The 20,990-nt window shown below is 47.0% G+C and overlaps 1 protein-coding gene across 1 annotated transcript in view; it reads left to right on the top strand.

Moving 5' to 3' along the window:
- pappa2 (pappalysin 2) overlaps window positions 1-20,990 on the top strand; it is a 379,187-nt gene that overhangs the window by 109,643 nt on the left and 248,554 nt on the right. The window contains exon 4 of the mRNA XM_080196777.1: window positions 3,526-3,819. Coding sequence (XP_080052903.1) covers window positions 3,526-3,819 — 294 coding nt within the window. The remainder of the gene's footprint in view (window positions 1-3,525; window positions 3,820-20,990) is intronic.

Raw genomic sequence — 20,990 nt, 5'->3', positions numbered from 1 at the left:
CACCCTCTCTTTTTCTTCCCTATTGAACAGGATGCTTTGTCTGTATGGTGTGCAAGAAACAATACATTTTACCTTATACTAATACATGTTATAATAATAAAACAAATCAAATCAGATCAAATCGTGGCTTAGTGAATCAAGAATAGACAAAGGAAAAGGAGAGGATCTGAAAATTCTGGGGACAGTTTCAACGATAACACATTGTCTCCGTTAACAAAGCTGTGAAAAGGTTTTCATTCATCTCCTTAATGTTATCTAGAATGTAAAAGTAATAAAAGAAAATCAGGCAGTGGGACCAGGAATCAAAGGACTTAGTTTTGTGAGACAATTATGACCTGCCCATTCCTAGTAAAGCTTGTTATTGGCAGTCATGTAACCAATAAACCTTTCATTGTGTGCCTGTCCAAGATCACTGTCCTCGTTACAGACACTTTCACTGTGTTCCTGCCAGTGCAGCTAATCATGCTTTATTGTTCCATGCGTAAAAGCAAGGTGAACCATCTCAGTGTTTTGCTTTAAGAATTTGTGAAAAGTGATCTTACTCTTGCTTTCTGGAAGGAGCCATTCCAAAATTTCTACAATGTTGTGAATGTTCTTTTATTGAGTACATGCAGTTTCATTGCGCAACAGGCAGGCTATGCGGTCTGGCTAACCCAGCGCAGAATTCTCTTCATCTGTCTCCATTAATTAGCTTGACGGCTAATTTTATTACTTTAGTGGCTAAAATTTTCTGATGTCAAACTGCAGGCGGGTTTCTTTGGTAACTGATGATGGTGTGTGTTCTTATCAGGTCCAGGGGATATTGTCTGTAGTGCAGCGAAAGTCATGAGGAGAAAGGGATGGTGGTTTAATATCAGTAACTATGACCCTCATTTACGTACTGCCATTACCATAGTAAAAACTCCCTGACCTCACAAGAGGTGTTATCAAACAAAATATGACACCAAGCCACATAACGAGATACAAGGACAGATAACTAAAAGCTTGGTCAGAAAAGTAGGCTTTCAGGAGTGTCATTGAATCACACATATGTTACGGTGCAGAAAGAGGCCATCATGTCTTCACCAGACGAGCAATTCACTTAGCATCACTCTCCTGCCTTCTCTCCCTAACTTTGCACATTCTTCCTTTTCAAATAACTATCTAATTCTCTTTTGAATGCTTCGATTGAACCTCCCTCCACCACACTGTCAGGCTGTCTGTGCATTCCAGACCTTAACCATCCATGTAATAAAAAGTTCTCCTTACACAACTTCTTTCAAATACCTTAAATTTGCACCCTTGATCCTTTCATGAATGGGAACAGTCTTTCCCTGTCTATTCTGTTCAGAACCCTCATGATTGTGAATGCCTCAACCAAATCTTCCCTCAGTCTTCTTTTCTCCGAGGAAAATAACCCTAACTTCTCCAATCTATCTTCATAACCGTAGTTCCTCATCCTTGGAACCATTCTCATGATTTTTTTTCTCCACTTTCTCCAATGCCTTCACATCCTTCCTAAACTGTGGGGTGCTCAGAAATGGATGCAATATTCCATCTGAGGCCAAACTAATGTCCGGTACAAGTTCAACATAAGCTCTTTGTTCTTGTATTTTATGCCCTATTAATAATCCCAGAACACTGTATGCTCTATTAACTGCTCTCTCAACTTACCATCCCACCTTCAATAATTTATAGGTCCCTCTGTTCCTGTGCCCCCTTGAGAATTCTGCCCTTTATTTTGTTGTTTCTCCATATTCTTCCCATCAAAATGAACCATCTCCCGTTTCTCTGCATTGAACTTTATCTGCCACATGTCTGCCCATTCAATCAATTTGTCTATGCCTTCTTGAAGTTCCACATTATCCTCCTCATAGTTCACAATGCCTCCAAGTTTCATATCGCCACCAAACTTTGTGCCCTGCACGTCAAGATCTCGATCTATCATCTAGATTAATGCATATTAGGAAAAGCAAGGATCCTGACCCCTCGGAAATACCACCACAAAACCTTCCTCCAGCATGAAAGGCACCCATCAGCCACTATCTCTTCTCCTATCACTTAACCAATTCCACATCCGTGTAATACTGTTATTCCATGAACCACAACTTTGTGTCTAAAAGGAGGGAAATGAAGATGAGAGGCAGAAAGGTGTTCGGAGAAAATTCCTTACCATTTAGAAAAATGGAAACTGAAGGCTCTCCACCAATGATAGAACAATTAAAAGTGGGGATTTTAAGGCCAAAATTAGAGGCATGTAGATATCTCCAAGGATCATAGGGGTGGAAGAATTCGAGATGGAGGAGTGTGGGGAACAGTGGAAGGATTTGAAGACAGGGTGAGAATTTTAATTTGAGGTATTGCCAGATTGGAAGCCGATGTAGGTAACACAAGGTGATAGGCGAATGGGACAAAGTAAGTTAGGAAAGGGGCAGCAGAGTATGGATTGAGTTTATGTGTGTGGAGGTTAAAAGTTGCATTTCTGGCTAAGCTAGATTGGAATATTGAAATCTAGAAACAAAGTCATGGCTGAGGTGAGGGAATGAGAGAGTCTGGTGATGCTACTGAGCTGGAAGCAACTCTGCAAGAGTTAAGAGGGAAAGGGAGAGCTGTAAAGGTGAATGTGGGGGAGGGATGGATGTTGCAAGTTGGAGGAGCTGGTATGGGTGAAGTGAATAAAAACCTGACAAGAAGATCTGCTATGGAGAGGGTAGTGTAGTGGCATTGTCACTAGACTAGAATCCAGAGACCCAGGGTAATGGTCTGAGGACCCGAGTATGAATTTCACCATGGCAGATGGTGAAATTTGAATTCAGTAAAAATCTGGAATTATAATCCTAATGATGACCATGAAACCACTGTCGATTGCCGTAAAAACTCATCTGGTTCACTAACGTCCTTTAGGGAAGGAAATCTGACGTCATTACCTGGTCTGGCCTACATGTGACTCCAGAGCCACAGCAATGTGACTGACTCTCAAATCCCCTCTGAAATGGAAAGCAATTTGGGGTGGGCAATAAATGCTGAGCCCAGTCAGCGATGCACACATCCCATAAAATGAATAAATAAAAAATGATATGTTACCTTTCACCACAAAAAGGATTGCAGTATGAGAGTAATGAAGTCTTACTATAGTTACATCTGGTACTGGTAAGGTTGAAACTGGAGGACTCTGTAAATTTTTAGTCTCCATTTCTTGCCCCCTCTCCTTAGCAGATTTACTGTCCACCCATCGCCACCCTGATTGGACCATTGAAATAAGCACATGCCAAAGATAAACCCAAATCTGGGATTTTTCTCCTCTGCATGACTCATCAAATGGGGCACTGAGCTAACGCTGGACATTCAGCAGCAACTGGGGACTTCACCAGTCTGGTTTGCACCTTTATCTGTGAGAGTTCAATGTGCTGGTTTGACTGCCCAATTTCCTGTCCGTTTACTTTCCAGAAACTAGGATTCCCATGCTACAATATCTCCCCAATTTGGGTGAGAATTTAACGATTGGGGACTCTAGACTTGGCTGATGTGTTTTGTATTTATCTCCAGGTGGAGTAGTCCTGAGTCCATCTTACTATGGGAGACCTGGCCACACCAACACCATGATCCATGAGCTCGGCCATATCCTGGGCTTGTACCATGTCTTCAAAGGAGTGAGTGAGAAAGAGTCATGTGATGATCCATGCAAGGAGACTGTCCCTTCAATGGAAACTGGGGACTTGTGCGCTGACACCGCGCCAACGCCTAAAAACAAACTCTGTCGGGACCCTGATCCAGTAAATGACACGTGTGGCCAAATGCAATACCATGGGACACCCTTTGACAACTACATGAGCTACACAGGTATGTTGTCTCATCCAATTCTCCCCATACTCCATTGTTCAATAAAGGAAAGCCATGCAACCACTCAAGGTTTGTTTAAAAAAAAACTCGCGCGCCTCACTTTCTAAAAAGCAAAACCTCTAAATAGTTATGCCATTTTGTGCATGTTAGGACAATGTCAATAACCCACCTAGAGATTACTGAAATGACAAGAGTAATTACATCTTCATTCAGGATACATGAGAAATTACTTCACTAATTAGTTGATTCATTCGTTTCTTTCTTCTTTTCAAATTACATTGGGCCAAGGTGAATGGATGGAATGAACACCTCAGTGATGATCTTAGTGGAATAGTTTTCTGGAGCTGAATGGGTTACTCCTGTTCCTTTGATGTGACAGAATCAAGTTAACATAAGTTCATCTTCCAAGAGTCATCGAATGATAAGGTGTAGCGTGCATGCATGTGTGTGTGTACGCATGCACGTGCGTGTGTGTGTGAGTTTGATGTGTTCTGTCTCTTTAGTGAAGCTGTGAATTTATTCCCTGCTCTTTCCCCGCAGTCCTGTCAAATTGCTCATTTTGAGCTTTTCTCCAGTTCTGTTTTGTATCAAGCAGCCTTAGTGCATTCCAGATGACAACTCACTCTCTGCTTCTCTTGTCAGTCACTTTAAATCTCTTTATTCTAGTTACAAACTCTTCTGCCACTGAAACAGTTGTCCATTAATTATTCTGTTACGTTATTTATGATTTTGAGCACCTCAACTAAACATCCTCTTAATCTTCTGATTTCAGAACACAGGCCTCTCCACATCACTGAAGTTAATCTTTTCTGATATCATTTGAATAAATTTGTTCTGTTCCTTTTCCAAGGTCTTGACATCCTTGGGCGGCGATCAGAATTGAACAGTTCCAGTGAAGGACTAACCAGTGTATCTTTTTATTTATTTACATGACATTGGACCAACATTTATTGCCTATCTGGGTGGCACGGCAGGATAGTGGTCAGCACTGCTGCCTCATAGCACCAGAGACCCGGGTTTGATCCCAGCCTTGGCTGTCTATCTGTGTGGAGTTTGCTTGTTCTCCCAGAATCTGCGTGGGTTTCCTCCAGGTGCTCCAGTTTCTTCCCACACTCCAAAGATGTGCGGGTTAGCTGGATTGGATATGCCCCTTAGTGTCCAAAGCTTCGGTAGATTACCAATTGTAAACGTGCGGGGTTACAGGGGTAGTGGGAGTGCAGACTCATTGAGCTGAATGGCCTCCCTCTGCACTGTCAGGATTCTATGGTTCTTTGGCTCCTAACTCTCTCAGCTGAATAGTTATCCAACAAAGATTAGATAGATTTAAATCACTTCTAACTATGGGGTAAGTATAATACTGACCAACTTAGTCTCCTGACTACCCCTCCATTCTCTCTGACTAAGCCCATTCCCCTTTACTACTCTCCTGATCACCAAATATCCCCCACCCATCCCTGATCGTGCTTCCCATCATCTGACTACTCCCACAAGCCTACAACTAACACCCCCCCACCTCACCTAACTAGCCCCATCCCAATGGTTATCCCTCTCATCCTTTAGACTATCCCTCACCCATCAACCCATCCTACCACAACTCCCGACTACACCCACTGTAATCTCCCCAATCCCTGACTACTTCTCCTGACCAGGCAACCTCCAGCTCCCACCCCATCCTTCTGCAGGAAGGAGAGCAGAAATGAAGCAGTGGAAAAACAGAAGCGAGAAAGAGGGATGATAAAAATAGATGAATGAGATGAAAAGAAGAAACAGAATGAAATAAAATGAATGGAAATGGGGTGAATGTGGGAGGGGAGAGTTCATGCTCTGAAGTTGTTGAACTTGGTGTGTTCTGTCTGGAAAACTGGAAGACAGAACTGAAGTGTGGTTCCTCCAGTTTGCATTGGGATTTGCTGGAACATTGCAAAACGTCAAAGACGGACATGAGAACAGGGTGGTGTATCGAAGTGGCAAACGGCAGGAAGGTCTGGGTCCTGCTTGTGGATGGACTGAAGGGTTTAGCTAAGCGGTCATCCAGTCTATGTTTGGTCTCCCTAATGTAAGGGTACTCCCCACTGAGAGCAGCGAATGCAATAGACCAGATTGAAGGAGGTGCTTGTGAAGTGCCGCTTACCTGAAAGGGATGTTTAGGACCTGGGATGGTGAGCAGGGAGGAGGTAAAGAAGCAGGCGTTGCACTTTCTACGATTGTATGGGTTGGTGCTGTGGGCAGGGGGTGAGGTGTTGGGTGGGATGGAGGATTGAATCAGGTGTCCCAGAGAGAATGGTCCTTGCAGAATGCTGACAGGGGGAGTGAGGGCAAGATGTTTTGAGTGGTGGCATCCTGCTGGATTGGTAGAAATGGTGGAGATTGATCCTTTGAATGCAGAATTTGGTGGGGTGAAAAGTGAGGACAAGGGGGACCCTACCCAGGTTCTGGAAGGGAGGGAAGGAGGTGAGAGCACTAGCCCAGGGGATGGACCAGATGGGGTTGAGAGCGTTGTCAACCACAAACAAATTCAACCAAGACTTATCCTGAGGTGGCCTCAGGGTTTCTGTAAAATGTGAATGTATATTGAGAACACTTTCAGATAATAACTTATAATAACAAACTGAAATATGGGAGAAGAGAATTATTATATCATTTGACACCAGATCGAACAGACTTTAACACAAGCATCAATCACAATTACAGAGGCTGTTATCAGAATTAGCCAAACCTCATCTCAATCTGATTCATTCCTGATCTCAATTCAATTAATTCCTGATTTAAATCTAATTCCTGACCTCAATTCCATTTCTGATCTCAATCTGTTTAATTCCTGATCTCAATCTGATTCATTCTGATCTCAATTCAGTTAATTACCAATCCAAATCTGATTCATTCCTGACCTCAATCTGAATCATTCCTGATCTCAATTCAATTAATTCCTGATCTCAATTCAATTAATCCCTGATCTCAATTCAATTCATCCCTGATCTCAATCTGATTCCTGATCTCAATCTGATTCACTCCTGATTTCAATCTGATTCATCCTTGGTCTCAATCTGGATCCTGATCACCATCCAATTCATAGTTGGTGCAAATGGCCTCCTTCTGCACTACAAGAATTCCATGGCTTCCATGGCTCTATGAATTGATTTGATAGCTGAAGACTCTTGTAGGTTGTTGTATATCTTAATTGTGCCTGTTTTAAGTCCCTTATTTTCTTATGGTTTGAGTTCCAAAACTAAAAAGATCTAATTTGAATGGTGTATTTCCTCCATATTCACCCGTTTTTGTTTCATTCCTCTCCCACCCCATTATTCTCCCAGTTGAGGAATATTTCTAAAAGTAGCAGTTAATTGGAAAGCACAGTAGAAGAAAGAAACAGTAATAAATCAGCAATGGTTCTTTAAATACGCAGGTTAATTTTGGTGCTCATCTAAAAATAACAGAGATTAATGGAATTTAGGAACCAGATCATGCATTACAACACAGCCAAAATTCCTTTTGGAGGTAGCTAACTAGTTGACGAGAGACCCATCCAATAGATGCAATTTACTGGGATCTTTGGAAAATATTGGAAGAAGTTCTACATTCAAGATAAATATTAAGATTTATTGCTTTGATAGCCATTTAGTTGGAATGAACATCACCTTGGCAATGGAATAAGCTGAAGGTGATGTTAAATGGATAAAGTCCTAAAATAGACAGTGGCTCAAAGTTCTGCAGAGTGCATTCTGAGCTGCTGCAGTTTGTGTTGTTTATTAATGTCAGGGGAAGAGTACTTTTTGAAATATAACATTTGTTACCAATGATTGTATGGGCCAGGTGACAAGTTTGAAGGAGATTAACTAGGTTTGATGGCACGCATAACCAGATGGGCTGATGGATTTTAACGCAATTGTTTATAGATTTGGAGCAGGAAGCAAGTCATTTTTAGGGTGTAAAACAGTACAATTAGATGCAGTGTTATTTTGCTGGAATGAATGATCTTTTTTCAATGTTACCTTATAAAATTAGACTCTCAGGGAGGGTGCCATCTCACACTGAATGGACTCATGAACTTGCTACCACACAAACAATCATTAAAATAGGAGCCAGAGTAGACCAATCGCCCCTTGAGCCTGGTCTGCCATCCAATAAGATCATTGTAAGCAATCTCACACGCCAGGTTAATCTGGAATCACAAGCTTTCAGAGTGCAGCCCCTTCATCAGGTGAGTCACCAGTTGAGGAATATTTCTAAAAGTAGCACTTAATTGGAAACATGGTAGAAGTCAAAAACAGTAGTAAATCAGCAATAGTTCTTTAAATACGCAGGTTAATTTTCATGCTCATCTGAAAATAATCTGGATTTTAATCTGGTGTTGTGAAACTTCTTACTGTGCCCACCCTAATCCAATGCCGGCATCTCCACAGTAAGATCATGGCTGATCTGTTTGTATGTTGAGTTCCACTTTTGCCATCTATCCCCAGTAACATTTGATTCCCTTGCTTAATAAGAATGTTTCGCCCTCCGCCTTAAAAATATTCAATGACCCAGCCTCCACTGCCTTCTGGGGCAGAGTTCCAAAGTCGCACAACCCTCTGAGAGAAAAAAAATCATCTCTGTCCTATAAGGCTAACCCTTTATTTTAAAATAGTGCCCCTCTAGTCATAGTATCATAGAACCCTGACTCTGCAGAAGAAGACCATTTGGCTCGTCGAGTCTGCACCGATGACAATCCCATCCAAGTTCTATTCCTATAACCTCACATATTTACCCTACCAATCCCCCTGACACTAAGGGCAATTTAGCATGGTCAATCAATCTAACCTGCAGATCTTTGGAATATGAGAGGAAACTGGAGCACCCAGAGGAAACTGATGCAGACATGAGGAGAACATGACCCAAGGCCAGAATTGAACCCAGGCCCTTGCTGTTGTGATGCAGCAGTGCTAACCACTGTGCCACTGTAATGCCCAAAGTCCTGGGCTTACCCAGAAGAGGAAACATCCTTTACCTGTCCACCTTGTCAAGGCCATTCAGGATCTTATCCCTCACTTCAATGGAAACAAGTCCAACCTGTCTAACCTTTCCACATAAGACAACCCTTTCATTCCAAGTATCAAACTAGTAAAACATAAGAACATAAGAAATAGGAGCAGGAGTAGGCCATCTAGCCCTTCGAGCCTGCCCCGCCATTCAATAAGATCATGGCTGATCTGTCGTGTCTCAGTTCCACATTCCCACCCTCTCCCATAACCCTTAATCCCCTCGCCTATCAAAAACCTATCAACCTTCGTCTTAAATATATTTAGCGAGGCAGCCTCCACCAGTTCAACGGGCAGAGAATTCCAGAGATTCACCACCCTTTGAGTGAAGAAGTTCCTCCTCAACTCCGTTCTAATCCGCCCCCCCTTTATCTTGAGGCTGTGCCCTCTAGTCCTACTGTCCTTTCTGAGTGGGAAGAGCCTCTCCACCTCTATCATCTTATACGTCTCAATGAGATCTCCCCTCATTCTTCTAAACTCTAACGAGTAAAAGCCTAGTTTATTCAGCCTCTCCTCATAGTTCAACCCCCTCAACTCCGGTATCAGCCTAGTAAACCTCCTCTGCACTCCCTCCAAGGCCAAAATATCCTTGCGTAAGTACGGCGACCAAAACTGCACACAGTACTCCAGCTGCGGCCTCACCAATGCCCTATACAGCTGCAGCAAGACCTCCCTACTTTTATATTCAATCCCCCTCGCTATGAAGGCCAGCATCCCATTCGCCTTCCTGACCACCTGCTGTACCTGCAGGCTGGGTTTTTGCGACTCATGCACAAGGACCCCGAGGTCCCTCTGCACCGTCGCCTGCTGCAGTTTTTCGCCACGTAAGTAATAGTCCTTCCTACCATTATTCCTACCAAAGTGGACCTTCTCTGAAATGCCTCCAACACATTTATATCCTTCCTTAACTAAGGAGATCGAAACTGCACACAGTAGTTGAGATAAAGTTTCACCAATACCCTGTACAATTGAAGCATAACATCTTTATATTTATTTTTGTACAATATTGTGAAATAGAAAAACCACACATATAATACATTCTGTGATTGGGCAAAAGGATCAGCCATTCGCTTTCTCATTTGAATCAGTATTATGTGTTTCTGAAGTGTGTGTACTGTGTCTTCCCTTGCCTTGCCTGAGTTCAATGTGGAGGAAGCCAGCAGCTGCTTTAGTACACAACTGGTGTTGAACTTCACATATTGGTAGTGGAGTAAACATTGGCTGTCATTCTCTGGCTGTTCACGCCGGCGGGTTTCTCTAGCTCTGCTGGCAATGCACCCCTGCCAATGGTTTGCCGCTGGCATGGGGTGGCGTCAGTGGAAATTCCCATTGACAGTGGCAGGAGTGGAGCATCACGCCACGAGCGAACAATGCGCTACCGTCGGCTGGGAGGCCGGAGAATCTTACCTATTATCTCCATCATTAGTTGCTGGCCTTGTCTGAACTCAGGTAGATGGAGAAAGGTGGGGACAGGCACTTCAACTAAATCTTTGACTGGGATGCAAGTGTCACTGGGACAGAGAGACACAAAGGCAAATGACTAATATAGTGTGTAAAAATTTCCAGACTATGTTTCAAAGGCGATTCTCTCCAAAAAATACCAAATGCTGAATTGACAAGAAAAATGGTGTAATTCATGTTTGCTTTTTCAGTGGGAGTTCAGACTCAAATCCCCCACACTCAATGCAATGTAGAGGTCTCGCAACTGTGATATTTACAAACTCGGGCAGTGGGGCCTATTCATGCTGGAGTCTGACAGTTCCGTGCTTCTGCGCGTGTGCAGAGACCCCGAACCATCAGACTGCAGTTTGCTGGCCAGCTTGATCACTGGCCCTGATTGCACCCCCACCCCCCAACTTCATGACAGCAGGGTCTCCCGCTAGTTCCCCGAAAGGGGGGAGCTACTCTAAACTCTGCTGGAGTGAAATACTCCTGGCAAGGTAGGAGATGCTATTGGGCCCGGAGAATTCAGTCCTGGGCCCGATAATCACATTTAAAATAGATTAAAAATAAATTTAAATCACTTACCTGGTCTTCCTGTTGGTTTCCGATGTGGTCTTGACCATGCCTGCTCTATGGCATGCGTCGGGAACGCATGTGTGAACCCCGTGAAATTGCCAACATCTACATCTCCCAACCCGACGTGCCAAAGAATTAGTGTGTCACGATGGGAAAATCTGGCCCAGAGAATCGAGAGAGATACTACAAGCCAATTTGATCTCTGGTTGTGTCTTGGATATTCAGTCCAGTATAATGCATTCTGACTTGTTTGATGAAAGTAAAAGGACAAAGAACACAATCCAGAGTAAAAATAATAAACTGGGGGAAAGCCAACTTTAATGGAGTAAGAATGCATCTAAGTCAAATAAATTGGAGTCAAAAATTGGCAGGAAAAAATGGTAGCTGAACAATGGACCACTATCTTCAAAGGTGAGAAAGTTTAGGCACAGTCAAGGTATTTTACCTCAAAAGGGAAAAGGGCAAGAAAAAGGTTGAAAGTAAGATAAAGATGAAAAAATGTGCTTATGACAGACATCAGGTAAAAAAATTTGGTTGAGATCTAGATTGAATATAGAAGGGTCAGAGGAGAGGTGAAAAAATAATTAAAGCAAAGAAGTTTGAAAAGACTATCACAAAAGAACTAACATAAAAGACGATTGCAAAGTCTTCTTTTGCCATGTTAATAGTATGAGGGTGGAAAACAGAGGCGTAGGTTGATTAGGGATAAAGAAGGTGATTTATAAATGAAGGCAGAGGGCATATAGATGAGGTATTAAACAAATACGTTGTATCTGTCTTTTCCAAGGGAGAAGATACTATCTGGTTTTGGTGAAGGAGGAGATCATTCAGTCACCTGAAGAGTTTAGAATAAAATTGATCAAATTGAGGAGGAGGTATTGGATAGGCTGCCTCTTTTTAAAGTTGATGAGGTAGCAGAATCTGTTGAAATGAATCCAGGGATACTGAAGGAAGTGAAAATGGAAATTATTGGGGCACTGGTCATAATTTTTCAGTCTTCCTTAGACTCAGGGTGATGCCAGTGGACTGAGAATTGATAACATTATCCCTATGTTCAGGGTGCATTGATTGGCCAATCAATTTCACTTTGGTGGTGGGGAAAACTGTTAGCAACAATAATCTGGGACAAAGGTAAATAGTCACATGGCCAAATGTAGGTTAATTAAGGAAAGTCAGCATGGATTTCTTAAGGAAAAACATGTTTAACGAACTTGCCAGAGTTTTGAAGAGGTAACAGAGAGAGCTGATGAGGGCAATGCTGTTGATGTGGTTACACGGAATTCTAGACTGTGTTTGATACAGTGTCACACAACAGGTTTGTGAGCAAAGCTTCAGTACATGGAATGAAAGGGACATTAGCCATATGGATATGGAACTCAGTGAGTGATAGGAAGCAGAGAATGATGGTTAAAGAATGTTCTTCAGGCTGGAGAGATGTTTGTAGTCCAATTCCCCTGGGATCTGTATTGGGATCTTTGCTTTTCCTGATGTATATTAGTACCCTGGACCTTGGTGTTCACAGGACACAATTTCATAGTTTGCAGATGATATAAAAATTAGAAGGACTGTGAAGCATGAGGATCGTTTAGAATTTCAAAAAGATGCAGACAAGTTGGTGGATTGGGCATGGAGGCGGCAAATGAAGTTCAATCCAGATAAATGTGAAGGAATTCACCTTGGTGGGAAGAACATGGGGACACAATGTAAAATTAAGGGTACAATTGTAAAGGGGATGCAGGGGCAGACAGACCTGGGCATATATGTGAATAAGTTATTGAAGGTAGCAGGACAGGTTGAGAGTGCAGTTAATAAACCATCCTAGATTTTATTAATAGGGGGTTCGAATACAAGAGCTATGGAGGTTAGATTCAACTTGTATCAGTCACTAGTTCAGTTTCTGATGCCACACTTTAGGAAAGATTTCAAGGCATTAGAAAGGATGTAAAAAAGATCCATGACAGTAGCTCCAGTAATGAGGAACATCAGTTATGAAGATGGCTTGGAGATATTAAGGCTTTTTTCCTTTGGAGAAAAGGAGGTTGAGATGAGATTCATTAGAGGTTTTCCAAGTTCAGGTGTCTTGTGAACAGATTGAGAACAAAAGGGCATGGATTTAAAGTAATCAGTAAAAGGAGTAAAAGTGATATGAGACATTTTCATGCAGTGATGGTTTGGATTTGGAATGTACTGCCTGAGAGTGTGGTGGAGGTAGGTTCAATCTGACCCACTCAAAATGGAATCAGACTGTTTTCTGAAAAGGGAGAATGTGCAGGGTTATGGGGAAAAGTCAGCAAAATGGACTAGCGATTGTTCATTTGGAGAGCTGGTGCAGACACAATGGACCAAATGGCCTCCTTCTGTTCTGTAACAATTCATTGCAATTGTATTTTCTCTTTGTATTTGGGATGAGAGCTGTTTTTATACAACTTCATCTCAGATTTGACTGCTTGGGTAAACGATGAGTTGCATCAATCTCTCAGGTTTCTTGTTTCTTGTGAGAGGACAGTATAGTTTAAACATACCTTCCACCTGATTGCTCAGTGGATAATGCATTCTAATTATCCTGGGACCTTACCCATACTTCATTGTGGAGATTGGACAATGACTATTCACTGATTTTTGAACCAGAGTGGACTTTACAGTTGAGGTATAAATGTGTACATTAAAACATGAAGAAAGTTGAGGATAAGAAAGGACCATTCAGCTGATTAAAGCCTACCCCTTTAGATTTCCAATTCTCCGAACTTATTATTCAGTGCACGTCATTGGGTGAGGTTTTCCAGTCCTTCCCACCAGCTTCTAGTCCCACCGCAGGTGATGTTCCTATTCTGTCCTAAGACAAGTTCCCCAGTGGCAGGGCAGGCAGTTGACTACGGGAATCCCCCGGACTTTCCCACATGAAGAGTGCATGGAAATTTCCCAGGAAGTTAAAAACACCCTGTGCTCGGAACCATCTAGAATTCTGACTTAAACTAGGAACTTCAGATGGCCCTGACTCTTTTAGCAAAATAATTACCCAGGAAAAGTTAGAAGAATTATAACCAGTCCTAACACAAGAATAATGATGCTAATGACCTCCTACTCCCTGCCCCACTGGACCCCACAACTTCATCCTCTGACTACCAGCCTGTCCCTATGATTACCACACTCGACTACCTTCCCTACCACTTGATTACCCTTCCACCCAACAACCCACCTCAACCCCTGACTACATTCCCCACCCCCTGACTGATGACCTGATCTGACTGATTCGTCCTGTCCCACTCCCCCAACACATCGTACACATCTCCCCATCAAAATAGAAAGGCCTGAGGAACCCACTGACCCGGTACAGAAAGGCCTGAGGAACCCACAGACCCTGTACAGAAAGGCCTGAGGAACCCACTGACCCTGTACAGAAAGGCAGCAGGAACACACTGACCCTGTACAGAAAGGCCTGAGGAACCCACTGACCCGGTACAGAAAGGCCTGAGGAACCCACTGACCCTGTACAGAAAGGCCTGAGGAACCCACTGACCCTGTACAGAAAGGCCTGAGGAACCCATTGACCCTGTACAGAAAGGCCTGAGGAACCCACTGACCCCATACAGAAAGGCCTGAGGAACACACTGACCCTGTACAGAAAGGCCTGAGGAACCCACTGACCCTGTACAGAAAGGCCTGAGGAACCCACTGACCCTGTACAGAAAGGCCTGAGGAACACACTGACCCTGTACAGAAAGGCCTGAGGAACCCACTGACCCTGTACAGAAAGGCCTGAGGAACCCACTGACCCAGTACAGAAAGGCCTGAGGAACCCACTGACCCTGTACAGAAAGGCCTGAGGAACACACTGACCCTGTACAGAAAGGCCTGAGGAACCCACTGACCCTGTACAGAAAGGCCTGAGGAACACACTGACCCTGTACAGAAAGGCCTGAGGAACCCACTGACCCTGTACAGAAAGGCCTGAGGAACACACTGACCCTGTACAGAAAGGCCTGAGGAACCCACTGACCCTGTACAGAAAGGCCTGAGGAACCCACTGACCCTGTACAGAAAGGCCTGAGGAACCCACTGACCCTGTACAGAAAGGCCTGAGGAACCCACTGACCCTGTAGAGAAAGGCCCGAGGAACACACTGACCCTGTACAGAAAGGCCTGAGGAACACACTGACCCTGTACAGAAAGGCCTGAGGAACCCACTGACCCTGTACAGAAAGGCCTGAGGAACACACTGACCCTGTACAGAAAGGCCTGAGGAACCCACTGACCCTGTACAGAAAGGCCTGAGGAACACACTGACCCTGTACAGAAAGGCCTGAGGAACCCACTGACCCTGTACAGAAAGGCCTGAGGAACCCACTGACCCTGTACAGAAAGGCCTGAGGAACCCACTGACCCTGTACAGAAAGGCCTGAGGAACCCACTGACCCTGTACAGAAAGGCCTGAGGAACCCACTGACCCTGTACAGAAAGGCCTGAGGAACCCACTGACCCTGTACAGAAAGGACTGAGGAACCCACTGACCCTGTACAGAAAGGCCTGAGGAACACACTGACCCTGTACAGAAAGGCCTGAGGAACCCACTGACCCTGTACAGAAAGGCCTGAGGAACCCACTGACCCTGTACAGAAAGGCCTGAGGGACCCACTGACCCTGTACAGAAAGGCCCGAGGAACCCACTGACCCGGTACAGAAAGGCCTGAGGAACCCACTGACCCTGTACAGAAAGGCCTGAGGAACACACTGACCCGGTACAGAAAGGCCTGAGGAACCCACTGACCCTGTACAGAAAGGCCTGAGAAACCCACTGACCCCGTACAGAAAGGCCCGAGGAACCCACTGACCCCGTACAGAAAGGCAGCAGGAACACACTGACCCTGTACAGAAAGGCCTGAGGAACCCACTGACCCGGTACAGAAAGGCCTGAGGAACCCACTGACCCTGTACAGAAAGGCCTGAGGAACCCACTGACCCTGTACAGAAAGGCCTGAGGAACCCACTGACCCTGTACAGAAAGGCCTGAGGAACCCACTGACCCTGTACAGAAAGGCCTGAGGAACCCACTGACCCTGTACAGAAAGGCCTGAGGAACACACTGACCCTGTAGAGAAAGGCCCGAGGAACACACTGACCCTGTACAGAAAGGCCTGAGGAACCCACTGACCCTGTACAGAAAGGCCTGAGGAACCCACTGACCCTGTACAGAAAGGCCTGAGGAACACACTGACCCTGTAGAGAAAGGCCCGAGGAACACACTGACCCTGTACAGAAAGGCCTGAGGAACCCACTGACCCGGTACAGAAAGGCCTGAGGAACCCACTGACCCGGTACAGAAAGGCCTGAGGAACCCACTGACCCGGTACAGAAAGGCCTGAGGAACCCACTGACTCTGTACAGAAAGGCCTGAGGGACCCACTGACCCTGTACAGAAAGGCCCGGGGAACACACTGACCCTGTACAGAAAGGCCTGAGGAACCCACTGACCCTGTACAGAAAGGCCTGAGGAACCCACTGACCCTGTACAGAAAGGCCTGAGGAACCCACTGACTCTGTACAGAAAGGCCTGAGGAACACACTGACCCTGTACAGAAAGGCCTGAGGGACCCACTGACCCTGTACAGAAGGGCCTGAGGAACCCACTGACCCTGTACAGAAAGGCCCGAGGAACCCACTGACCCTGTACAGAAAGGCCCGAGGAACCCACTGACCCTGTACAGAAAGGCCTGAGGAACCCACTGACCCTGTACAGAAAGGCCCGAGGAACCCACTGACCCTGTACAGAAAGGCCTGAGGAACACACTGACCCTGTACAGAAAGGCCTGAGGAACACACTGACCCTGTACAGAAAGGCCTGAGGAACACACTGACCCTGTACAGAAAGGCCTGAGGAACACACTGACCCTGTACAGAAAGGCCTGAGGAACACACTGACCCTGTACAGAAAGGCCTGAGGAACCCACTGACCCTCTACAGAAAGGCCTGAGGAACGCACTGACCCTGTACAGAAAGGCCTGAGGAACCCACTGACCCTGTACAGAAAGGCCTGAGGAACCCACTGACCCTGTACAGAAAGGCCTGAGGAACCCACTGACCCTGTACAGAAAGGCCCGAGGAACCCACTGACCCTGTACAGAAAGGCCTGAGGGACCCACTGACCCTGTACAGAAAGGCCCGAGGAACCCACTGACCCTGTACAGAAAGGCCTGAGGAACACACTGACCCTGTACAGAAAGGCCTGAGGGACCCACTGACCCTGTACAGAAAGGCCTGAGGAACACACTGACCCTGTACAGAAAGGCCTGAGGAACGCACTGACCCTGTACAGAAAGGCCTGAGGAACCCACTGACCCTGTACAGAAAGGCCTGAGGAACCCACTGACCCTGTACAGAAAGGCCTGAGGAACACACTGACCCTGTACAGAAAGGCCTGAGGAACCCACTGACCCTGTACAGAAAGGCCCGAGGAACCCACTGACCCTGTACAGAAAGGCCTGAGGGACCCACTGACCCTGTACAGAAAGGCCCGAGGAACCCACTGACCCTGTACAGAAAGGCCTGAGGAACCCACTGACCCTGTACAGAAAGGCCTGAGGAACCCACTGACCCTGTACAGAAAGGCCTGAGGAACCCACTGACCCTGTACAGAAAGGACTGAGGAACCCACTGACCCTGTACAGAAAGGCCTGAGGGACCCACTGACCCTGTACAGAAAGGCCTGAGGGACCCACTGACCCTGTACAGAAAGGCCTGAGGGACCCACTGACCCTGTACAGAAAGGCCTGAGGAACCCACTGACCCTGTACAGAAAGGCCTGAGGAACACACTGACCCTGTACAGAAAGGCCTGAGGGACCCACTGACCCTGTACAGAAAGGCCTGAGGAACCCACTGACCCGGTACAGAAAGGCCTGAGGAACACACTGACCCTGTACAGAAAGGCCTGAGGAACCCACTGACCCTGTACAGAAAGGCCTGAGGAACACACTGACCCTGTACAGAAAGGCCCGAGGAACCCACTGACCCGGTACAGAAAGGCCTGAGGAACCCACTGACCCTGTACAGAAAGGCCTGAGGAACACACTGACCCGGTACAGAAAGGCCTGAGGAACCCACTGACCCTGTACAGAAAGGCCTGAGAAACCCACTGACCCCGTACAGAAAGGCCCGAGGAACCCACTGACCCCGTACAGAAAGGCAGCAGGAAAACACTGACCCTGTACAGAAAGGCCTGAGGAACACACTGACCCTGTACAGAAAGGCCTGAGGAACCCACTGACCCGGTACAGAAAGGCCTGAGGAACCCACTGACCCTGTACAGAAAGGCCTGAGGAACCCACTGACCCGGTACAGAAAGGCCTGAGGAACCCACTGACCCTGTACAGAAAGGCCTGAGGAACCCACTGACCCTGTACAGAAAGGCCTGAGGAACCCACTGACCCTGTACAGAAAGGCCTGAGGAACCCACTGACCCTGTACAGAAAGGCCTGAGGAACACACTGACCCTGTAGAGAAAGGCCCGAGGAACACACTGACCCTGTACAGAAAGGCCTGAGGAACCCACTGACCCGGTACAGAAAGGCCTGAGGAACCCACTGACCCGGTACAGAAAGGCCTGAGGAACCCACTGATCCTGTACAGAAAGGCCCGAGAAACCCACTGACCCTGTACAGAAAGGCCTGAGGAACCCACTGACCCTGTACAGAAAGGCCTGAGGAACGCACTGACCCTGTACAGAAAGGCCTGAGGAACCCACTGACCCTGTACAGAAAGGCCTGAGGAACCCACTGACCCTGTACAGAAAGGCCTGAGGAACACACTGACCCTGTACAGAAAGGCCTGAGGGACCCACTGACCCTGTACAGAAAGGCCTGAGGAACCCACTGACCCTGTACAGAAAGGTCCGAGGAACCCACTGACCCTGTACAGAAAGGCCTGAGGGACCCACTGACCCTGTACAGAAAGGCCTGAGGAACACACTGACCCTGTACAGAAAGGCCCGAGGAACCCACTGACCCTGTACAGAAAGGCCTGAGGAACACACTGACCCTGTACAGAAAGGCCTGAGGAACCCACTGACCCCGTACAGAAAGGCCTGAGGAACCCACTGACTCTGTACAGAAAGGCCCGAGGAACCCACTGACCCTGTACAGAAAGGCCTGAGGAACCCACTGACCCTGTACAGAAAGGCCCGAGGAACCCACTGACCCTGTACAGAAAGGCCTGAGGAACACACTGACCCTGTACAGAAAGGCCTGAGGAACACACTGACCCTGTACAGAAAGGCCTGAGGAACACACTGACCCTGTACAGAAAGGCCTGAGGAACACACTGACCCTGTACAGAAAGGCCTGAGGAACACACTGACCCTGTACAGAAAGGCCTGAGGAACACACTGACCCTGTACAGAAAGGCCTGAGGAACACACTGACCCTGTACAGAAAGGCCTGAGGAACCCACTGACCCTGTACAGAAAGGCCCGAGGAACCCACTGACCCTGTACAGAAAGGCCTGAGGGACCCACTGACCCTGTACAGAAAGGCCCGAGGAACCCACTGACCCTGTACAGAAAGGCCTGAGGAACACACTGACCCTGTACAGAAAGGCCTGAGGGACCCACTGACCCTGTACAGAAAGGCCTGAGGAACACACTGACCCTGTACAGAAAGGCCTGAGGAACGCACTGACCCTGTACAGAAAGGCCTGAGGAACCCACTGACCCTGTACAGAAAGGCCTGAGGAACACACTGACCCTGTACAGAAAGGCCTGAGGAACCCACTGACCCTGTACAGAAAGGCCTGAGGGACCCACTGACCCTGTACAGAAAGGCCTGAGGGACCCACTGACCCTGTACAGAAAGGCCTGAGGAACCCACTGACCCTGTACAGAAAGGCCTGAGGAACACACTGACCCTGTACAGAAAGGCCTGAGGGACCCACTGACCCTGTACAGAAAGGCCTGAGGAACCCACTGACCCGGTACAGAAAGGCCTGAGGAACACACTGACCCTGTACAGAAAGGCCTGAGGAACCCACTGACCCTGTACAGAAAGGCCTGAGGAACACACTGACCCTGTACAGAAAGGCCCGAGGAACCCACTGACCCGGTACAGAAAGGCCTGAGGAACCCACTGACCCTGTACAGAAAGGCCTGAGGAACACACTGACCCTGTACAGAAAGGCCCGAGGAACCCACTGACCCTGTACAGAAAGGCCTGAGGAACGCACTGACCCTGTACAGAAAGGCCTGAGGAACCCACTGACCCTGTACAGAAAGGCCTGAGGAACACACTGACCCTGTACAGAATGGCCTGAGGAACCCACTGACCCTGTACAGAAAGGCCTGAGGGACCCACTGACCCTGTACAGAAAGGCCTGAGGGACCCACTGACCCTGTACAGAAAGGCCTGAGGAACCCACTGACCCGGTACAGAAAGGCCTGAGGAACCCACTGATCCTGTACAGAAAGGCCCGAGAAACCCACTGACCCTGTACAGAAAGGCCTGAGGAACCCACTGACCCTGTACAGAAAGGCCTGAGGAACGCACTGACCCTGTACAGAAAGGCCTGAGGAACCCACTGACCCTGTACAGAAAGGCCTGAGGAACCCACTGACCCTGTACAGAAAGGCCTGAGGAACCCACTGACCCTGTACAGAAAGGCCTGAGGAACACACTGACCCTGTACAGAAAGGCCTGAGGGACCCACTGACCCTGTACAGAAAGGCCTGAGGAACCCACTGACCCTGTACAGAAAGGTCCGAGGAACCCACTGACCCTGTACAGAAAGGCCTGAGGGACCCACTGACCCTGTACAGAAAGGCCTGAGGAACACACTGACCCTGTACAGAAAGGCCCGAGGAACCCACTGACCCTGTACAGAAAGGCCCGAGAAACCCACTGACCCTGTACAGAAAGGACTGAGGAACCCACTGACCCTGTACAGAAAGGCCCGAGGAACCCACTGACCCTGTACAGAAAGGCCTGAGGAACACACTGACCCTGTACAGAAAGGCCCGAGGAACCCACTGACCCTGTACAGAAAGGACTGAGGAACCCACTGACCCTGTACAGAAAGGCCCGAGGAACCCACTGACCCTGTACAGAAAGGCCTGAGGAACACACTGACCCTGTACAGAAAGGCCCGAGGAACCCAC

The sequence above is a fragment of the Carcharhinus amblyrhynchos genome, chromosome 9, assembly GCF_965287045.1.
Source record: "Carcharhinus amblyrhynchos chromosome 9, sCarAmb.v2.hapA, whole genome shotgun sequence".
Classification (NCBI taxonomy): domain Eukaryota; kingdom Metazoa; phylum Chordata; class Chondrichthyes; order Carcharhiniformes; family Carcharhinidae; genus Carcharhinus; species Carcharhinus amblyrhynchos.
This window is presented reverse-complemented; position numbering and strand designations above follow the sequence as displayed.